At 38.6% G+C, this 20,847-nt stretch overlaps 1 protein-coding gene across 1 annotated transcript; it reads right to left on the bottom strand.

The window, feature by feature from the left end:
* Positions 1–888: 888 nt before the first annotated feature.
* Positions 889–19,674, bottom strand: kpna7 (karyopherin alpha 7 (importin alpha 8)). Its single transcript, XM_057843557.1, has 12 exons — positions 19,503–19,674; positions 16,553–16,693; positions 16,383–16,468; positions 12,257–12,425; positions 12,075–12,174; positions 11,912–11,994; positions 4,582–4,668; positions 2,524–2,700; positions 2,199–2,432; positions 1,383–1,565; positions 1,159–1,305; positions 889–1,034 (listed from the first exon to the last, which is right to left on the bottom strand). The coding sequence occupies exons 1-12, from the start codon at positions 19,566–19,568 to the stop codon at positions 942–944; spliced, it is 1,566 nt and encodes a 521-aa protein (XP_057699540.1). The 5' UTR covers positions 19,569–19,674; the 3' UTR covers positions 889–941.
* Positions 19,675–20,847: the final 1,173 nt, after the last annotated feature.

Here is a 20,847-nt window from a genome sequence, read left to right as displayed (position 1 = left end):
AAAAGCACTAGAAAATGGTTTGAGAGAAAGCACTGGAGACTTCTAAAGTGGCCAGCAATTAGTCCAGACCTGAATCCCATAGAACACCTGTGGAGAGATCTGAAAATGGCAGTTTGGAGAAGGCACCCTTCAAATCTCAGACCTGGAGCAGTTGGCCATAGAAGAATGGTCTAAAATTCCAGCAGAGCATTGTAATTCATTGATGGATACCGGAAGTGGTTGTTTGCATTTATTACGTCTAAAGGTTGTGCTACGTAAGTATTAGGTTGAGCGGGCCAAATATTTTTGTCCGGCCCATTTTTGGAGTTGTGTAAAATGTTTTTTTTTCTCCATTCTCTATTGTGTTTTCATTGCAAGTAAAATAAATGAAGACATTACTACCACATCATTTGTAATTGCAATCATTTTCTGGGAGAAATTGAGGATTATCTGACAGAATTGCAGAGGTGCCAATACTTTTGGCCAGCACTGTACCTCATTGTAAGAGTAATTAGTTATTCAGCAAAGTAACTGACTTTACTTTTCATCTTCTACACATTATACATGTTATATCATATATATTTTTTTCTTTGGAAATTCTGATATGGTGACCTTGGAACAAGTTTGCCTCCTTGCCTGAGTTTCGCCTTGCCATTTTGATCTGTCGATCCTGAATAAATTGTCAACCTGTTTTCAGTGAGCCTCCTAATGGAGTCGGTACAAAGGGTTAAGACTAAGGTGAACGCGAGTTTGCCCTTCTGGCCGGGGTCTTCCCCGGCGCGGGTACGACTGGTGTGATTCCGGCAATCTGGCTAGAAGGTCAGATTCCTTCTATACAAAGTATTTTGAGTAAGTTGGCAAGCATTTTTCCAAAGTTTGTTCCCTTTAATAGAGTACACGCACAATTATTAAACGGCACACGTTTGCTAGGAAAATATTTTATTTTTTTGTGGAACAGCAGTTTAAAATTCAAATGTTTTGTGAGTGTCTGGGGTCTTGAACACAAAAGCATCTTCTGTGCAGGAGTCTTCAACATTCAGACCCTCCAACTCTCCCTGTTGAGAACAGATTCATGAGTTAAAATGAGAGTGAACCCAAGGCAGTCAAATTCACCTTAAGCCGTATTTTTTTAATTTTAGGGTTGCGATCTCAAATGCAGACATCTACACACCAACTTACATCAGAAAAGTACTTCTCGATGAGGCTGCGTGCTGCCTGGTATACAGTCACGTTTTCATGGCTCTGGAGACTTTCAATGCGGTCCAGCCCACCAAGCTCTTCAACTAGCAGGCTTAGCTTCTCGATTTCACCAATCTTCTCTGCTGCCTAAGTGATAAAGGAAATCAAAGTATAAACCGGACTTTTCACATCATGCGTTAGCTCCAGTGTCGCTAGTCCCTTACTGTGAAGATGTTGTTAATGGCGTCCAAGATGACCAGAATAATTTTTGCATCCTTTACTTTTAGAAGGTTGATTATTCCCTCAAGTGCTCCACTGTGCACCAACTGGACCACCTGCTCCACAGTACCACCACTGGTGAAATTAGTCACTGCCCACACAGCCTCTCTTTGAGTCTTGAAATCTCCCTTTAGGAAACAAAAAGTACTTGCTTAAAAATTTGAAGTATTTTCTTCAGATGCAAAAATGTAATATACATATATCCGAGTCTGTATTCAAAGAACCCAAAATTCATTGACTGCTCAGTTTTATTTAAAAACCATGCAGAATGTAAATATAATTGACTGCACTGTAAACAATCTTAAGGTCAAAAACTCCTAAACTTAGTTTAATGGCAGATTGCAACCATCAGGTGCATACTCCCACCTACAGTAGATTAGTGAGGTTTTTTTTTTTTTTCTTTTTTTTTTTTTAATTGGTCAACATCTCATTCACCTGCCCAATTTTGGTTGTACTCATGTTGCTACCAGTGCCCAGTTACAGACTGTATAGTTGCACAGAGCTTAACGATTGGGCCGGAGGGATGAAAACTAACTATTCACAAGGAGGAAAAAAATGTAACGTAGGTGACAATTTGAAAAGTAGTGGAGGGAAAAGTACAGCTATGTGCTGTAAACTGAAGTAAAAAGTACCACTTCATATTTGTACTCAAGTACAGTAATGAAGTACTTTTACTTTGGCCAATTCTACCACTGCGAAAAAAAAAGTCTGCCAATTTATAGGATTTAAAAAGCTTGTTTAACTGACATTTTACCACTTACATTTTTGAGTAATTCTACAAGAGGAGGAAGTAGGCCACACGTGAGGATCTGTTGGATTTGTTTACACGGCCCGGCTGCGATGTTTGACAATGCCCATGTTGCTTCCTTCTGAACATTAGCCTTTGGGTGCCTCATGAGTTGAGGAAGTATGCCAAGAACGCCAGCATCAATAGCCGCCTGTGTCTGCAGATCTGAGCCACTCACGATGTTCCCGATTGCACGAAGGGCAGGGGTCTGAAGTTTCCGGGTTCAAAATGACAAATTCAGCCAACTATTACATGTCAAATTTTAGATGAACAGGCAAAGCTATGAAGAGGTTAGTTACCATGACGCTAAGCTCGTTGTGGCCCATGAGTTCCACCAGACGGTGGACAATACCTGTTTGTACTACAATTGCAATACGATCGTTGTCACCATCTGTCAGGTAGGAGATTGCCCAGCATGCATCAGACAAGATATCCTTGTCCCCAAGATGAAGAAACTGGACCAGTGTCGGAAGCACCTGGAGGAGTTAAAATGTTGACAGATAATTATTTTACATCTCCTTGTACAGTGTTGGGCAACAGTATTAAAACCCCTGCAATTCTGTCAGATAATGCTCAATTTCTCCCAGAAAATTATAGCTATTACAAATGCTTTGATAATACTTCATTTATTTTGCTTGCAATGAAAAAAATGAATTTGGGGGGGGGGTCATTTTACACAAAACTCCAAAAATGGGCCCGACAAAAGTATTGGCACCCTCAGCCTAATACTTTGTAGCACAACCTTTACACAATATAACTGCGAACGACTGCTTCAGGTATTCATCAATGAGTTTTTTTTTTTTTTTTTTTTTTAACAATGCTCTGCTGGAATTTTAGACCATTGTTCTTTGGCCAACTGCTCCAGGTCTCAGATTTGAAGGGTGCCTTCTCCAAACTGCCATTTTTAGATCTCTCCACAGGTGTTCTATGGGATTCAAATCTGCGCCTATTGCTGGCCACTTTAGAAGTGTCCAGTTTTCTTAAACCATTTTGTAGTGGTTTTTGAAGTGTGATTTGGGTCAATGTCTTGCTGGTAGACACATGACCTCTGAGGGAGACCCAGCTTTTTCACACTGGGCCCTAAATTATGCTGCAAAATTTGTTGGTAGTCTTCAGACTTCATAATGCCATGCACACGGTCGAGCAGTCCAGTGCCAGAGGCAGTAAGGCAGCCCCAAAACATCAGGGAACCTCCGCCATGTTTGATTGTGGGGACAGTGTTCTTTTCTTTGAAGGTCTTTTTTCCCCCCCTGTAAACTATGTTGATGCCTTTTCCCAAAAAGCTCTAATATTCTTCCCAAACATTTTTGACTTTTTCAGTTAAGTTTTGGCAAACTCCAGCCTGGCTTATGTCTCTGGGTCAGAAGTGGAGTCTTCCTGGGTATCCCACTATACAGTAGAGTGCCTTTTCATTCAGATGCCGACATAGTATGGTTGACACTGTTGTACCCTAAGACAGCAGGACAGCTTGAACTTGTTTGGATGTTAGTCAAGGTTCTTTATCCACCATCCGCACAATTTTTCGTTGAAATCTGTCAATTTTTCTTTTCCGTCCACATCAGCCACGTGCTTTACACCTATTGAGGACACTGTGCACGGTAGACACAGGAACATTCAGGTCTTTGGAGATTGACTTGTAGCCTTAAGATTGCCCATGCTTCATTACAATTTTGCTTCTCAAGTCCTCAGTTCTTTGGTCTTTTCTCCATGCTCAATGTGGTACACACAAGGACACAGGTCGAGTCAACTTTAATCCATTTTAACTGGCTGCACTTGCTTTAGTTATTGCCACCACGGGTAAGTAACAGGTGCTGTTAATTACACAAATTAGAGAAGCATCAAATGATTTTTCAAAGGGTGCCAATACTTTTGTCCGGCCCATTTTTGGAGTTTTGTGTAAAACGGGTGCCCAATCCCGGTCCTCGAGAGCCCCTATCCAGCTTGTTTTCCATGTCTCCCTCCTCTAACACACCTGAATCAACTAATCAGGATCGTTATCAGGCTGCTGCAGAGCTTGCTGATGGGCTGATCCTTTGATTTAGGTGTGTTAAAGGAGGGAGACATTGAAAACAAGCTGGATAGGGGCTCTCAAGGACTGATTGGGCACCCCTGGTGTAAAATGATTGTGATTAACCCCCCCCAATTCTCTTTTGCAATTTTTCATTGCAAGTGAAATAAATGAAGAAATTACTACCAAAGTATTTGTAATTGCAATCATTTGCTGGGAAAAATTGAGCATTATCTGACAGAATTGCAGGGGGTGCCAGTACTGTACATAGCTATTTTAATTTTGGAGCCTTATATTTGCAGTGTAAAATGAGATTAGTAATCCATCTGGCTAGTAAAGTTACATTTACCTGGTGCACCGCAGACAAGGGTGGAAATGGGTTTTTATTCCTGCACAAGTTTGACAATGTCCATGCAAGGTTGCGGAGATAACCAACCTAGGAAAGTAGTGGCATTTCTTTTAAATAAAATCAGTTATATTACAAACTGCTAAGAAATAGGGGTGTAACTGTACACTAAAATGTAATTTTTGTTCGGTTACTTTTTGGCAGGAAAAAAAAATGTAAACAGACCTCGTCTAACTAAATTAAGGTGACTTTTTGGGGATATTACAAAAAAATTTCTCAGTTCATGAATTTAAAAACAAACAGGTAGTTAAGACTAGTGTTGGGCATTGAGCATCGATGGGAACCGGTTCTAACACTGCGATGGTCCCGGGACCGTTCGAATTTTTAGATTTCGATTCCATGTTTAGATCCCCTGACCGCCGAGCGGAAAAAAAAATTGTTGCCGAAAACCACGAGGAAGCAGCCACAAGAAGAGAGTGTTTGTGCACTGCAAGTTGATTACAACGAATGACACGGTGCGGCAGCGCTCAAATGTTTGGCTCAACTTTTAATAATTAATTTGCAACAACTATATCATGCAAAGGTGGCTGCACAACCAATATGAATAAATACCTCCAGCTTCATGAAATACAAGTGCCGAGTAGCATAGCCGAGTGCCGTGCCGGTCCTCCAACCAGTCAGAAAGGCAAGTAAATCAAATTACGTCTTCTGTTCCCGCTATCCAACCCCAGATTAAGCAGTAGTGGATGGATGGATGGAAAATAGTACGAGAATACGTCGAGAATAAATTGGTCTCTCTGACCAACCTTGAGGCTTCTCTGACTAACCTGATTCAAAGCCAGAATCGGGAAGTCATGAAAGAATTACAGCTGATGCGCGCTGAAAACGAGAAGCTCAAGCAAGTGGTTGAGGAGAAGGAGGCTCGCATCAAAAGGCTGGAAATTCTGGCTGATGATCTCGACCAAGGAAGACGCGCAAATGATATCATCTCTGGATTACAACTGACCATATGCCAAGGCAGCTAGCCCACCTGTGGCTCAACAGGCAATAGCCAAGCTGCAAGGATTTGGAATAAAGTTGGACCCGCAGGACATCCGTCACTGCTTTCTGCTCCCAACTGAGGGGAGAGGACCGGCGACGGTGGTCGTGAAGTTGGCAGACCACAAGAGTAAGGTTGCCCTGCTTGACCAGCGCCACGGCCTGAAAGGAACGAAGATTTTTCGGAATGACAACTTGACTCGCCGAAATGCCCACATAGTGAGAAAAGCACGTCAGCTCAAAAAAAAGAGGGGAAAATTGCCAGCACCTGGGTCTCTGATTGCAAAATCCTTGTCAAGTCGCAAGACATGAAGAGTCGTGAGAAGCCTGGAAGAGCTGACCTCATTCGAAAATTAATGATGACACCTGTTACCACCTTTTGGATGACCAGATTGATGAGTACCATGATGACCCAACTGATAATCTTGATCCTGACGTCAACTTTTACAATAACATGTTGAACAACTAAGTACTACACCGCGGACTTTGCACGGATACAACATTGCTGTGATATCACCGACCATCTGCCTCAAGACTGAAATAATGTTTACAATGCAAACCCACGAGACAAAGAATGCAAATCAAACCTTGGATGACCAAGACGCTTATCAACGCTTGCAAAAAGAAAACAGCGCTGTGCGAGTTTATCTCCCAAGGACAGGGCCTGCGAGGAGAAGTTTAAGAAATATAGAAATACGTTAAACTGGACATCAACTGATACAATGAACCCACTCAAATTGACAATATGTGAAATTCCATGGCAATCAATGACTTTTGAATGATATGTGAAAAAAAAAAAAAAAAAAAAAAAAATAATAATAACTGGACTGTAACACAAACATGCTTGACTGCGTCTCGGGCTGTTGGGGCACGGGTATCGATAAGCATTTGCTTTTTCCCCCGTCTTTCCTTTGTCATCGTCTTTCTTTCGGGCAAATTCCACACTCTGAAACTGTCAATGATTATGATGATGATAATAAATTCATTCATTCATTCATTACATCGTGCTATGGTCGATACCATGTATATAGACCTAAATGCGAAATGACAGTCTGCAGCATAAGCACAAGTATAGAGGACTAGTGAAATGACACACTCTCTGGCGTTGGCAAACAGCCGCCATCTTAAAGCAGTGGATGCCTCCATTAAAAACGGTATTAAAATATCTTCAAATTATAATCAATTGAAGAATTTATACTAATGCTTCATCGTAGCTCCCAGCTAAGGTATACCATGTGTATGGCAAAAGAATGTGTAAAAAAACATTGAAATCCTTACAGTTTTCACCGCTTCCGTCATCCACCTCTCCATATTTACAAAATTCTGTGGTATTCTCGTGTCTCAGAATTTGGAACCAATTCAGGTGATACAGTATTTTGGGCTTCAGGCGCCTTCCTGTCAGGCTCCAATCCACCTAACTTTTGCTTCCTTTCAACAGCTAGTTGGAAAGCATTACCTAATGGACATTTTTTTTTTTAGATATCTTCAAATTCGCAGTCAAGTCCGCGCACTTTGGCCAAGCTTCCCAACACTCCCTGCAGTCTCTGCTTTAGACACCTTTGCCGTCATTAAAAGGTGCAATAACGACAGTCTAGTCCAACATGTACAAAATCAGTTCAGACTCCAACTTAAACACCCTGAAGGCGGTCTGGGAGTAGAGTTTGGGAATGAGTATATCGGAGGAGATCAAGAGAGAAGTTTTACATAGGACACACAAGTCTTCAATTTGTGCAAAACAGTTTTACTCAGTGCAGAATTCTACACTGGGCCCACTATACCATAGCCAGTGTTGTCAGTAACGCGTTAGTAACACGGGTGGACATTCGAGCCGAGTGTTGAGACGTTGCGAGGGAATGTTGATCTGTGGATATCCATAAATGAAGGTGAGTATTTTTGCTTCATTCTCGAGGTTATCAGCAAAAGATTGGACCCCCTACATGGGCGGCCGTTTCGTAGCTTTGCCGTAGCAACGACGGGCAGTCATCGCTCAAGTTGGCAAGCTTTGTTTAGATCATATGCGTGTTGCACATTTATGCCGTGAGGTGATGTGTTCGTTTAGCCTCTGTGGGATGTGTTGTAAGTTCGATTGAGTATAAAGTGCTTAGTTGTCGCCACGTTTTGTGGCCAAATTGACCGCGTACGTGTTGAGAGGAGTACTTCCGGGTTGTGCACGCGCATCTGCGATCTCCACCACCTTTGCAATTTTGTGCAGTCAGTTTGCATTGTTTTACATTGGCACTGATATGCTGTTAACCATAACCCGAAATTCAGAAGTTTTGACATTAGGCTTAATCTTAGAGTTAGCGGGGTTTAATTGGTCGTTGGAGTTGATTTCAACAAATTCCAAGCACTATGGCAGATATTTGTTAGTTTCAGGGCTCCGGAGTGGCTAAGCTAGCGCGAAATTCTGATATTCCTTTAAATTCAATCATCGGAAAGTCAATTACATGTGATGACATTTTTCTGTTGTCATTCTTATGTTGAGGCGGCAAAGGGAGAAATATTGGTAAAAAGTAACTGATAAATTACTTTTAAAGTACCTTGGTTACTTTGATAATGAAGTAATCAGTAAAGTAACTAGATTACTTTTTTTTTTAGGCGTAATCAGTAATTAAATTTTTCAAGTAATCTGTGACAACACTGACCATAGCTTGGCTGGCCAAATTATTTGATAGTCTCATCCACTTGCGATCGATGTAAGCAGGCTCCAGCCATTTATGTTCACATGTTCTGGTCATACACTTCATTAACTTCATATTGGCCTGACATTTTTTCCGTTTTATCCAAGGTCACTGAGCTAGATATTGTTGCAAATGCCTTTACTGCTTTGTTTGGTGTAGCTCCATCTTCACATTCTCTACCTCCTCTGAAAAGGGACCTCACTGCTTTTTCAACCTTTTGGCCAGGAGGCCAATTCTCCTGCGATGGAAATCTTCAGTACCGCCTACACAAGAATATTGGATCAAAGAGATGCTGTATATTCTCAAATTGGAGATAATTAGACACACTCAGTGGACCATCTGGGTCCTTTGAGAACACTTGGAACCCTTTGTTATACAGTATGTTAGAGCACAGATTGTCATCTTAATGCAGATTTTTGAAATATGCCTGAAAACCCTCAAAATATATACGTACAGTTTTGTTATTTAGCCTTTGTTCTTTTCCCCTTTAAAGGTGAACTATAATAATACATGGTTTCGGAGATATGTGCCGGGGGTTTGGGGGATTGGATGTCGTTCGTTGTGGTTTCTGTTTTTTTTTATTTTTTATTTTTTTTATTTTATTTATATATTTAAAAATTTTTTCTTCTTCCCACTTTCTTTTCGGGTTGGTTGTTCTGTTTGGTTTGATATATAAAAATTAAAGTTACGGGGGATTTGATGAACTGATGATGGGCACATCTACTGCTGATTGCCCATTTCATTTGGATTGCCCCACTTGCTTCTGATCCCCATTAAGAGGGAAAATAATATGTTTTCTCCGTGAGCTTTTGAAAAAATAAACATCTTTGTGAAAGTGCGCTCCTGTGGAAAAACTTCCCATCATTCAAGTTCCAAGACTTATTTACAGTGCCTTGCAAAAGTATTCGGGCCCACTTGAATCTTGCAACCTTTCGCCACATTTCAGGCTTCAAACAAAGATATGAAATTAAATTTTTTTGTCAAGAATCAACAACAAGTGGGACACAATCGTGAAGTGGAACAACATTTATTGGATAATTCAAACTTTTTTAACAAATAAAAAAACTGAAAAGTGGGGCGTGCAATATTATTCGGCCCCTTTACTTTCAGTGCAGCAAACTCACTCCAGAAGTTCAGTGAGGATCTCTGAATGATCTAATGTTGTCCTAAATGACCGATGATGATAAATAGAATCCACCTGTGTGTAATCAAGTCTCCGTATAAATGCACCTGCTCTGTGATAGTCTCAGGGTTCTGTTTAAAGTGCAGAGAGCATTATGAAAACCAAGGAACACACCAGGCAGGTCCGAGATACTGTTGTGGAGAAGTTTAAAGCCGGATTTGGATACAAAAAGATTTCCCAAGCTTTAAACATCTCAAGGAGCACTGTGCAAGCCATCATATTGAAATGGAAGGAGCATCAGACCACTGCAAATCTACCAAGACCCGGCCGTCCTTCCAAACTTTCTTCTCAAACAAGGAGAAAACTGATCAGAGATGCAGCCAAGAGGCCCATGATCACTGTGGAAGAACTGCAGAGATCTACAGCTGAGGTGGAAGAGTCTGTCCATAGGACAACAATCAGTCGTACACTGCACAAATCTGGCCTTTATGGAAGAGTGGCAAGAAGAAAGCCATTTCTCAAAGATATCCATAAAAAGTCTCGTTTAAAGATTGCCACAAGCCACCTGGGAGACACACCAAACATGTGGAAGAAGGTGCTCTGGTCAGATGAAACCAAAATTGAACTTTTTGGCCACAATGCAAAACTATATGTTTGGCTTAAAAGCAACACAGCTCGTCACCCTGAACACACCATCCCCACTGTCAAACATGGTGGTGGCAGCATCATGGTTTGGGCCTGCTTTTCTTCAGCAGGGACAGGGAAGATGGTTAAAATTGACGGGAAGATGGATGCAGCCAAATACAGGAACATTCTGGAAGAAAACCTGTTGGTATCTGCACAAGACCTGAGACTGGGACGGAGATTTATCTTCCAACAGGACAATGATCCAAAACAAAGCCAAATCTACAATGGAATGGTTCAAAAATAAACGTATCCAGGTGTTAGAATGGCCAAGTCAAAGTCCAGACCTGAATCCAATCGAGAATCTGTGGAAAGAGCTGAAGACTGCTGTTCACAAACACTCTCCATCCAACCTCACTGAGCTCGAGCTGTTTTACAAGGAAGAATGGCCAAGAATGTCAGTCTCTCGATGTGCAAAACTGATAGAAACATACCCCAAGCGACTTGCAGCTGTAATTGGAGCAAAAGGTGGCGCTACAAAGTATTAACGCAAGGGGGCCGAATAATATTGCACGCCCCACTTTTCAGTTTTTTATTTGTTAAAAAAGTTTAAATTATGCAATAAATTTTGTTCCACTTCACGATTGTGTCCCACTTGTTGATTCTTGACAAAAAATTAAAATTTTATATCTTTATGTTTGAAGCCTGAAATGTGGCGAAAGGTTGCAAGGTTCAAGGGGGCTGAATACTTTTGTAAGGCACTGTATATATAGTTAAAAATAGCCCTGTGAGAAGTTCATGTAATCAAAAAATTCCATATTAATTGCATTAATAATAAAATGAATTAAATTCATACAATTTAAAAAAATAAATATCCAGACATTAAGACATTAATATAAACAAATTTTTAAACTAATTTTTTTTACCCTACCCTTTTTTTACCCTGCCTCTTAAAATCGAAAATGTGAATCAGAATCGTTCGATTTCCAACAATGCCCAACCCTAGTTGAGACGTTCCTGACTTGTGTGTTTTCGACTTTACGGCGCCGGAGTCTCGTCCGCAATTATGTCTCCAGTCGTTTTAAATGAATGTTGGCTTTTGTTCTGTGATGCATGCTTTTATTTTGGCACAGGAAGCAGTTCCACACATACTCCACTACCACAGTTACTGCTTATTGTGAGTTTTCAATTGTGGTCAAATACTTGGGCGATGTGATTATTTTTAATGATGTGTGGTCGCTAACTGATACATGCTAACGGTTTGTGTGGATTGTTCTTCTATCAGCAGCTAGCTATAAAATGCAAATTTGAATTGCTGTTATTGAAGATTAAACAGATTTTTATTTTAGTTTCACTCTGCAAGTGTTGAGGCCAGGAGCCGCTGAACAAAGCCAGCAAACCACATGGATGTCTGACGGTCATTTCTACTAGCTAGGGCTTAGTTTCCACATCTTGTTGAGGACAGTACAAATACATAAAATACATGTTTTTGGATATTTTGGGGTGCATAAAGGGTTCATTCCATTTTACGCAGAAATTCAGGTTATGTCACCAGGGTAGGAATGGAACTCGTTCATAACAATTTTAATAATAAAATCTTAAAATGATAAATTTTGAATCCTTAGTAGCAACAATTCCAAGTATCCAAGTTTTAGGTAGTTTAAAGTTCAGAATTCCGAGTGTCTGATACAAAGCATGTGGAAACTCCCACAGGACTACAGTTCCACATGCAGTGCTTAGCTGGCACTAAAAAAAATCTAAAAATGTATAAAACAAATCTACACAAGTGAACCGAACACGCTAAAGCAAAACTCTTCAATACATCCACGCGAACAGTTACACCCTTGAAAAAAAACACATTACTTACCGGAGTTTCCGGGGAGACCCGTGCCAGTAAGGCAGGTATCACATTACATTCAATGAGGACATCTCGGTAGACTGGACCATCACCTGTGAGTTTTTATTAAGGCAAAATGGATTGCACTAAAATTTATGAAACAAATGATGTCACTATTAAGTAAATGCAGCACCTGCAATATTTCCAAGGGCCCATACAGCTTGCTCACTGATCTGCAACTGTGGTGAGGCCAGCAAAGAAATGAAGCAGGGTATAGCGCCATGTTCTACGACCTGTGTAGAGAAGTATAAATCAAAGTTTAAAAATGGACCCAAATGTTCCATTCATTCCAACGTGTCCCAACGAGACAATCACCTGCTGTGTATGCCAAGATGTTCCAGAGGCAATGTTGGTCAGAGCCCAAGCCGCTTCAAACTGCAGATTGGGCTCATCATCCATGCCCAAGAAGAGCACCAAGCGAGCCAGGAGCCCAGCATCTATGATCTCCTTCAGAGGAGGGTTGCGCTCTTGAGAAAGTAGTTTTCTGATGAGAAGCATCGAAGGCTAAATGACTTCAAATGGTTTCAAAGTTAGCTTCCCATTGCTTGAAGCAGCCATATTCACTGTATCAACAACAGTTTCATAATACAGCGGCAGTTTTTCACCACCAGGTTGCAAAACCATTGTACAGCAATTTGTTATTTTACTACAACCCCTAGCAAAAAGTATGGAATCACCAGTCTCTGACGAGCACTCACTCTGACATTTTATCATTAGAACTGATAAAAAGTTTGAAAAAAATGAATTGGTTCAAAAGGGCAATTCTTTAGCATAAAGAAACACTAAAAGAAATGAATAAACAGCATTGTGGTGGTCAGTAAATGTTACTTTTATAGAGCAAGTGCAGGGAAATATCTATGGAATCACTCCATTCAGAGGAAAAAATATGGAATCATGAGAAACAAATAAAAATCAAAACACATCTCTAGTATTTAGTAGCACCACCTCGAGCTTTTATGACAGCTTGCAATCTCTAATGCATGGACTTTAGTATTCTTCATCAATTTGGTGCCAACTCTTTGAAGTTGCCAGATCATCCTTGCAGGTCGGAGCTTTGCTGTGGATCACCCCCCCCCCCCCCCAATTTCCACCACAGGTTTTCAATAGGGTTGAGATCTGGGCTATTTACAGGTCATGACTGCCTGGATGAGTTTCTCCAAGGAATGCTTTAACAGTTTTAGCTCTGTGGCATGATGCATTGTCATCTTGGAAAATGACAAACATTTTCAATTGAAGGAATAAGACAGTTCATTAAAATTTCAATGTAAACTTGTGCATTTATTAGGGGTGTAACGGTACACAAAAAAAATCTCGGTTCGGTAGGTACCTCGGTTTTGAGGTCACAGTTCGGTTCATTTTCGGTACAGTAAGAAAACAAAATGCAAAATATAAATGTGCTAGTTGTTTATTACACACTTTTGCACTTTCAACAATAGGAACATTAGCCTATACAAAGGTAGAATTTTGCTCAAAAAGGAGCAGGTATTTAAAGATAATAATCCAAAAGAAGTCCTGTGCTAAAGAGAAAAGCAATCCCAGTGACAAAGATTTTAACATGCATTTTACAAATGAAATGCCTCAATCGTTTTTTTCTTATGAACGGTTCTCAAACCTTTATTGGTGGATTTTCTCAAGGTAAAGCGCCACACAGAAATTAATTTAATTGTGTAAGCAGGATCTGTGTATTATTCTTATTTAATTACAGGTGTTTTAGCTCATTTCTATTTAAATGGGCCATTTATTTTATTATGTGTTTATATTTTACAAATGTGATGTAGTATTAATTTATATTGTATATTTTATGTTGTATAACTTTAGTTCCTATGTGAATATTAGTTCCTACTTGTTTTGTTGTGGTAGGAGGGTTTTGTATTGAACACGGGGCCTTGTTGGCTATTATAGTAGAGAAGACCGCAGTAAATCAACAAAGACAAGTCAACTGTGCCCCAATCTACCACTCAAGAGATCTGATGGACTCAAAAAGTGGGTTACGATTGCATATTAGTTTGAAAATCGACCGGATCCACCGGATTTTTTACACGAGTGACATCCGGTCTGCCCGATCCTAGCTAGTAGTATTGATGCAGGAGGGCAGCGTCTCGCGTCAAATAAACCCGTTCTTTTCGCGTGCGTAGTGTTGAGACGCTTCTGGGAAGCGTCTAACAGGCGGACGCACTGCGACTGGTGTGCATTGGCTGATTGACTTTAACGCCCGCAATGCACTGCTTTCTCACACAGTTGACGTTTCTGGGTTATATACTGTTCTACCGTGTTGGTCCTATCCATTATAGTAGACTGAGCAAATCTAATCTACACAAAGAAACTATAACCCGATCGACTCACAGCCTTGAAAATTAAGGGTTACATTAAGTCAGAAACTCGTTCAGTACGCCTCCGTTCCAAACCGAGCACCCCGTACCGAAACTGTTCAATACAAATACTTGTACAGTTACACCCTTAGCATTTATTGAAGATTTATCCACAGCCATCTCCCCAGTGCCTTTGCCTGACATGCAGCCCCATATCATCATGGACTGAGGGAATTTTGACGTTTTCTTCAGGCAGTCATCTTTTAAAATCTCACTAGAACAGCACCACACCAAAGTTCCAGCATCATCACCTTGTCCAATGCAGATTCTTGACTCTTGACACACCAGATTAAGTGAACGGGGGTCAGAGTTACATTTCTCATGAATATGAACCTAATCAATTCATAGGCTAAATGATGAATGCAAAATCTGTATTGACTTGATCAAAGTATATATACCAGGGTTCACTAAATCCGGACCTCGGTGCCACTTTTCCTATCGTGTTTACCCACATCTCTCTCCCCTAACACACCTGAATCAAATGATTAAGTCATCAGCAACCTCTCCAGAAGCCTGATAAACATCTTGATTATTTTGATTCAGGTGTGTTGGAGGAGGGAGACATGGAAAACACGACAGGAAAAGTGGCACCGAGGTCCGGATTTAGTGAACTCTGCTATTATTTATATATATATGAGTTTTAAAACAGTTTCAACGCAAAAAAAAAAAAAAAAAAGACTCAAAAATGTGCATTTAAACATAATTTTTCATTAAAAATGTTTTCTTTGAAGAAAACCCTTTGGCCCATATTATGGGTAGGACATTTGTGTCTAAATCATTCTTTCCCAAATTTAAAATATTTTCAAAGAAAAAAACGTATGCAAAAATAACACCCCCACAAAAAAAAAATATATAAATAAAATAAAATAATTTAAAAAAACAGATCCCCCCCAATTTTTTTTTCCTCTTTCCATTGAGGGGGGAGAAAAAAAAAAAACAATTACACGATAGTTATGAGGTGGTGACTTTTTTGCATTTTTTCCCATTGTGACGTAATTTGTTAAGTTTAGAACATATGAGTGAATAATTTTTTCCGTCTTTTTTTATAAACAAAATATTAGACATCATATAATGATTTTAAAATGACATTTAAATAAGAAATATAATTACCTTCGTTTTATGGCTGGATTGAAACAAAAGCGGTTGCGCGACATGTGTAAACGGGGATTTCCAGGGTAAAACGGACAAATTAAAAATAGTTTGGGGACTTAATGTGCCATGAATCTGCTATGGCAGCATATAGACATTGTTCCATCAATCAGTTATTTTGGCTTAAAATACAGCAATTTATTTTAAAGAGGAGTGCAAGAGCAGAAACTGCTTTTTCAGTCTTATCTGTGTATTCCACCATATATATCTATTGGGGGTGGGGGGTATCAACAGGTACAGACACCTTTTTTTTAATTATTATTATTATTAAGGCAACTTTTGGGGGGGATTGAATGATTTAGACACAAAAGTCCTACTCATAATATGGCCCTAACACGAAAAGGATTGCTTCAAAACATTCAATTAAAAATGAAGTGTTCAAATGCAAATTTGAGTCTCCAATATTTTTTTTGCATTCCAAATTTTTTCTATGATAAAAAAAATTGGCGATTTTTTAAAGCAATTTTTGATTGAAATATAAAGACAAATGTCCTACACAAAAAGTGGCTTAAACACTTCAATCAAAAACACACACACACAAAAAAAATTATAATCAAAGAAAAGTAATGTACTGGTAATGATTTTTTGGGGGAAGCTATTGAAAATATATATTTTGATTGAAGCAACTTTTTTTGATTGAATAATAAAGACAAATCTACCACCAAACAGTTCTTGTTGGTGCACCTGATTGACATACGGTTTTTACCATAGCACGCCGTAGCATATGAGCTGCATGGAGAGTCAAACGTTTGCTGTACGACAAATAAATCAACCAAACTAGAACCATCATGTGGGCAGGCCATTGCCAGTAACCTATGGGTACGTTCGTGTTCTGAAGGTGTACTCTGTATTGGCCAGGTATAGAGTTTTGCTGAAAAGGACATCGCTTAACAGTCATTCACTGCACTAACAGTGTTGCTCACCTGGCAGCCTGGCATCCACGAGTTTGAGCATCCTTGCAGTCGGAATTGATTTCTTGGACAATCTCTTCAATTGTTAAAGTGCAAGCCTACAAGACAGCCACATACCGTTATATAATCTGCATTTTGCCTACAACAGCCTTCCAAGAATGGTCCAGCGTCCAGTAACAGACCTTATTGTCAGAAATGAACGTAGGTGATAGGACGTCGTCATCGGAAAGAGAAGGCGTTATCTGTCTTCTCTTCATCAAATTCTCATTCTTTTGAGCTTTGCGCAACTCTACGCATTCCGAAAGTCTCTTTTCTCGAAATGTCTAGACAAGGTAAAGTTGTTAAGTACAATGCTTTATAGAACATGAAAATCAGCAGTACAATGAAAATAAAATATTATACACAAGTTGTTAAATCAGTAAGATTAGGTAAAAAAATTATTTCAGGAAAAAAAAAAAAAGATAAAAGCATAAGTCATGCATTTGGGTATTTGAAAAATATGGACAGTTATAAATACATTAGTCAACAATGGCATTTTTATCCCTGGTATAACAGGAAATAACTGAGCACACTTCAGATAACTTCGAGTTGAGGAGCATAACAATGCCACCTGACCCTGCTTGGTTCTTGTTCTTGGAACACAGAACTTGAGGTGGGTCGAGTAGCAAAAATTTTACTCAAGTAGGAGTAAAAAAAATATATATATATATTTGGTGAAAAGAATACCAGAGTAAAATTGTAACTGCTCAAGATGTTTGATTTTTTTTTTTTTTTAAAACCACAAAGTTATCGATAGAACTGTTCCTATACCATACTATAACATAACAAGATTAAGCCAAAGGGGGAAAAATATCTAAAGAAATTAAAAGGACACGCTCATGCTCTGCCCACCCAAAGAAAACTGGATGTAGTACTAACGGCAGTCTGGGCACCGCATATGGTATCCCATTCGTATAGTGCTGATTTGATCTAAGTTTTGACCTTTGCTTTGGTACCTCCTCTTTCACCTTAAATTAAAAAAAACAAACAAAAAAAAAAAATGCTGGTTTTGTTCCTAGGGGGCGCTACACACATTTTATTTTATTTTTTCCACATTTTATCAAAGTTTTCACCAGTGTTCACCTGGCTGTTGAGTTTGGCGAGTTTTGAAGCATTCTGAGGGTCAAAGTGGGCTTAAAGCATCGGCGGGACACAGAATGACTGCTAGGGGGTGCTACATAGTGCATTTGGAATTTGTCTTTACACGGTATCAAAAGATTGCACCTGTCTTGACCTGCCTGCCAATTTTGGTGTATTTTGAAGCATTCTATGGGGGTCAAATTGAGCTCAAAGGGGCTGAGGAACAAATAATAACTATAATAATAATAATAATACCGAGGAATCACAATGGGTTACCTAAAACAAACATTGGCGCCTGCATGTCCATACTGGTCAGTTATGGATGTGTTCAAAGTCAAATAAAATCAAATCTATTTGTTTGGACCAAATCACAACAACAGTTATGTCAAGGAGAAAACAATACATGTTTTAAGGTGCAGTAGCCCTACGCTGGATTTCGACCTACTTGAGCATTGTAGGTTTTTTTTTTGGTTTTTTTTGCCCCCCGGGAATGAGTAATGCCCACCCACACCTGGCACCAGTGGTAACACCACAGGTTTGAATGATTTGATGAGGGCATTGTGTTTTATATATATGTTGCATATTTGCATTTTATAGCATTTAAGTTAGCAAACTTTGCAAGTTAGCCAAATGTTCTTGGGTTGTACTTTGACAATAATTTTTTATATATCATTTGGCTAACGCTAAACTCGGGTATATTAATTCATTTTTAAATGCATGTATTGCTCTTGTGAAATCAAGGTGCAATCTTGGCAAGCCTTTGTTTTACATCTCCTAAACTTTATTCTGCAACGCATTAAATGTTCCGAATCAGATTATTCAAACCAAGTACCGTATTGGCCCGAATATAAGACGGCCCTGATTATAAGACGCCCCCCTCTTTTTCAAGAGTCAAATCCGAAAACTTTTTGAACACCAAATTTTTATACAGAAAATAATTACAGTTCATTCGAAACAAATGATTATGACAATATATTTGAGAGAAAAAGCGTATTATTTTGCCTCATTCAAATCTTAATATCTGAACATTTAAATATGTAAACTAAAGTGCAATCACATTCGTAAATGAATGGCTTCTTGTTTGTGAAATGTACATAAACCAATCTATTGTGATAAAACAACAAAATTTCAAAAACTGCATTAACCATCAAAGTCTAACTAACTGTAGTCTTGAAACAAATCTGAATAAGGAAAAACATTGCAATAAAATAATGCAAACTGGTTAAACTTGAGAGTAGCTGAGATCTGTCATGACAGAACATCGCTTCAATGATATCTGGCGCCTTCTAGCGTCGTGAATGGGGAGAGTAGCTGAGATCTGTCATGACAGAACATCGCTTCAATGATATCTAGCGCCATCTAGCGTCATGAATGGGTATAATGTCTAGACCACGAATATAAGATGACCCTCTTTTTCCAGTTTAATTTCAATGCAAAAAACACCATCTTATATTCGGGCCAATACGGTAATTGATAGGTTAATCGATTACTTAATATCTGCAGCCCTAGTCATGATTACCAAAGGCCCCACGTTTCCTCAAGGCATCATTTGGGGGTGCTTAGATAGGCTCTGTCGAGGCCACGCCCACAAAAGTTTTGAGGAAAATAAAATCCGAAAGGGTAAAAAAAATATCTGAAAGTGCAATAAATAACATATTTGAACATTAAAATATCAACTCAAACTGAAATCGTTTTTATCTTTCGAAAAGATTCAAGAATATTCAACATTTTATATATTACATTCTTTCCATTTTTCAATAAATGTCAATACTTTTGGCCTTGATTTAGCTCCATACCCTGGCAACAGCATTCTGGATTAGCTGCACTTTTATCTATTAAAAATGAAAGCATGGATACATTTTTCATTGCCTCGTTTGGAGAAAAGAAAAGCCATTTAATTTCTGGTTGTTTTTAGTTGGTATTGGGCAGATTAGGTGAAAAGAAAGACAACATCACGACAAACTGTTGCGTAATTGCGTTTGACTCATTACCCCCAAATAAATTCAAACTTACTGCCAAAGTCTTGCCCTTGTTCTTGAAGCGATTGACGCGCTCCTCTAGTGTATTCTTTGTGGGCATGGTGGACACAGGTGGGCTCGTTCGAGGTCCTCAAAAATGTTAGTTGGTGAATGGCTCCTCAGCTCTGGTTGTATTTCAAATGAGACGGCTGCAGCTGGTTTCCGCAATCAACCTATTATAGTGGTGGCTGATTGACCACCAGAAATTCTTGTGTGTATGTTTTTGTATGTTTCTTTGACTGCAATACACAATTTTGTATTATTAGTGCTCTTGTATGTTTGTGATATACTTTGTGTATATATATATATATATATATATATATATATATATATATATATATATATATATATATATATATATATATATATATTTATTTATTTATTTATTTATTTATTTATTTATTTATTTATTTATTTATTTATTTTATTTTATTTTTTAAATCACCCAAAAAATAAAAATATAAACCACATGAAAAAAGCCACGCTAAAAAAATAAAATAAAAAAAAATAAAAAAAGGCAATAAAATTACGGGCACATTTTGCAATTTTTCAAAAGTATTTTTTGTCAGTATGTTTGTTTTTTCCCAAACTGTAAAATGTCTTACATATTTTGTTCGCTGCAGGCACTCTGCAAGTGCAGGAACTCTTGTTCAGTTAGAATTTGAGCTACATTAACTTCATTTGGACCATAGAGGGCAGCACAACACAACCTAGACAAGGAGTGGAATTTGTACTAGTATTTTATATGAATACAAATAAATAAATAGTTTATTATTCAGAAATAAGAATATTTATTTTGAGTTCCATACTGTAGCAGCACTGTATAACTGTTGTTAGCACCTCTGTGTCACTGTCCTGAACTAAAAGGATTGAAGGTTTCGAATCTTTCGACTTTGCAAAATTCATTTTAGGATCATTTAAAATTCTAAATGAGCAATATGAGTGTGAACGATTTTGTATGTTGCCCCAGGGATTGATGGGCAACAAATCCATTTGTGCCCCGCCGCCCCATCACATTATAGACCTGCTCTGAATCACACAGAGAAAGTATAGATATTATAGAGATTATTATATTATTATCAAATATTATGATTAAATATTATTTTATAATTATTATACGTGCACCTTAAAAGAAGTAATATAGATCAACTTGCAATAAAGTATAACTTTATTAACATTGCTTTGTTTGTAACAAAAAAGACTTAAAGCACATCAATTTGAAAAAAAAAAAAGTCACATCCAAAAATACACCCTAGGTACATTTTTTGGACCATTTGAAACTGAAAAATAAAATTTAATAAAATCAATAGATAACAACAAATTCAAATTGATTAGCAACA

Source organism: Corythoichthys intestinalis, chromosome 8 (genome assembly GCF_030265065.1).
Source record: "Corythoichthys intestinalis isolate RoL2023-P3 chromosome 8, ASM3026506v1, whole genome shotgun sequence".
Lineage (NCBI taxonomy): Eukaryota > Metazoa > Chordata > Actinopteri > Syngnathiformes > Syngnathidae > Corythoichthys > Corythoichthys intestinalis.
Note: the sequence above shows the minus strand (reverse complement) of the source record. Positions and strands in the feature narration are given on the sequence as shown.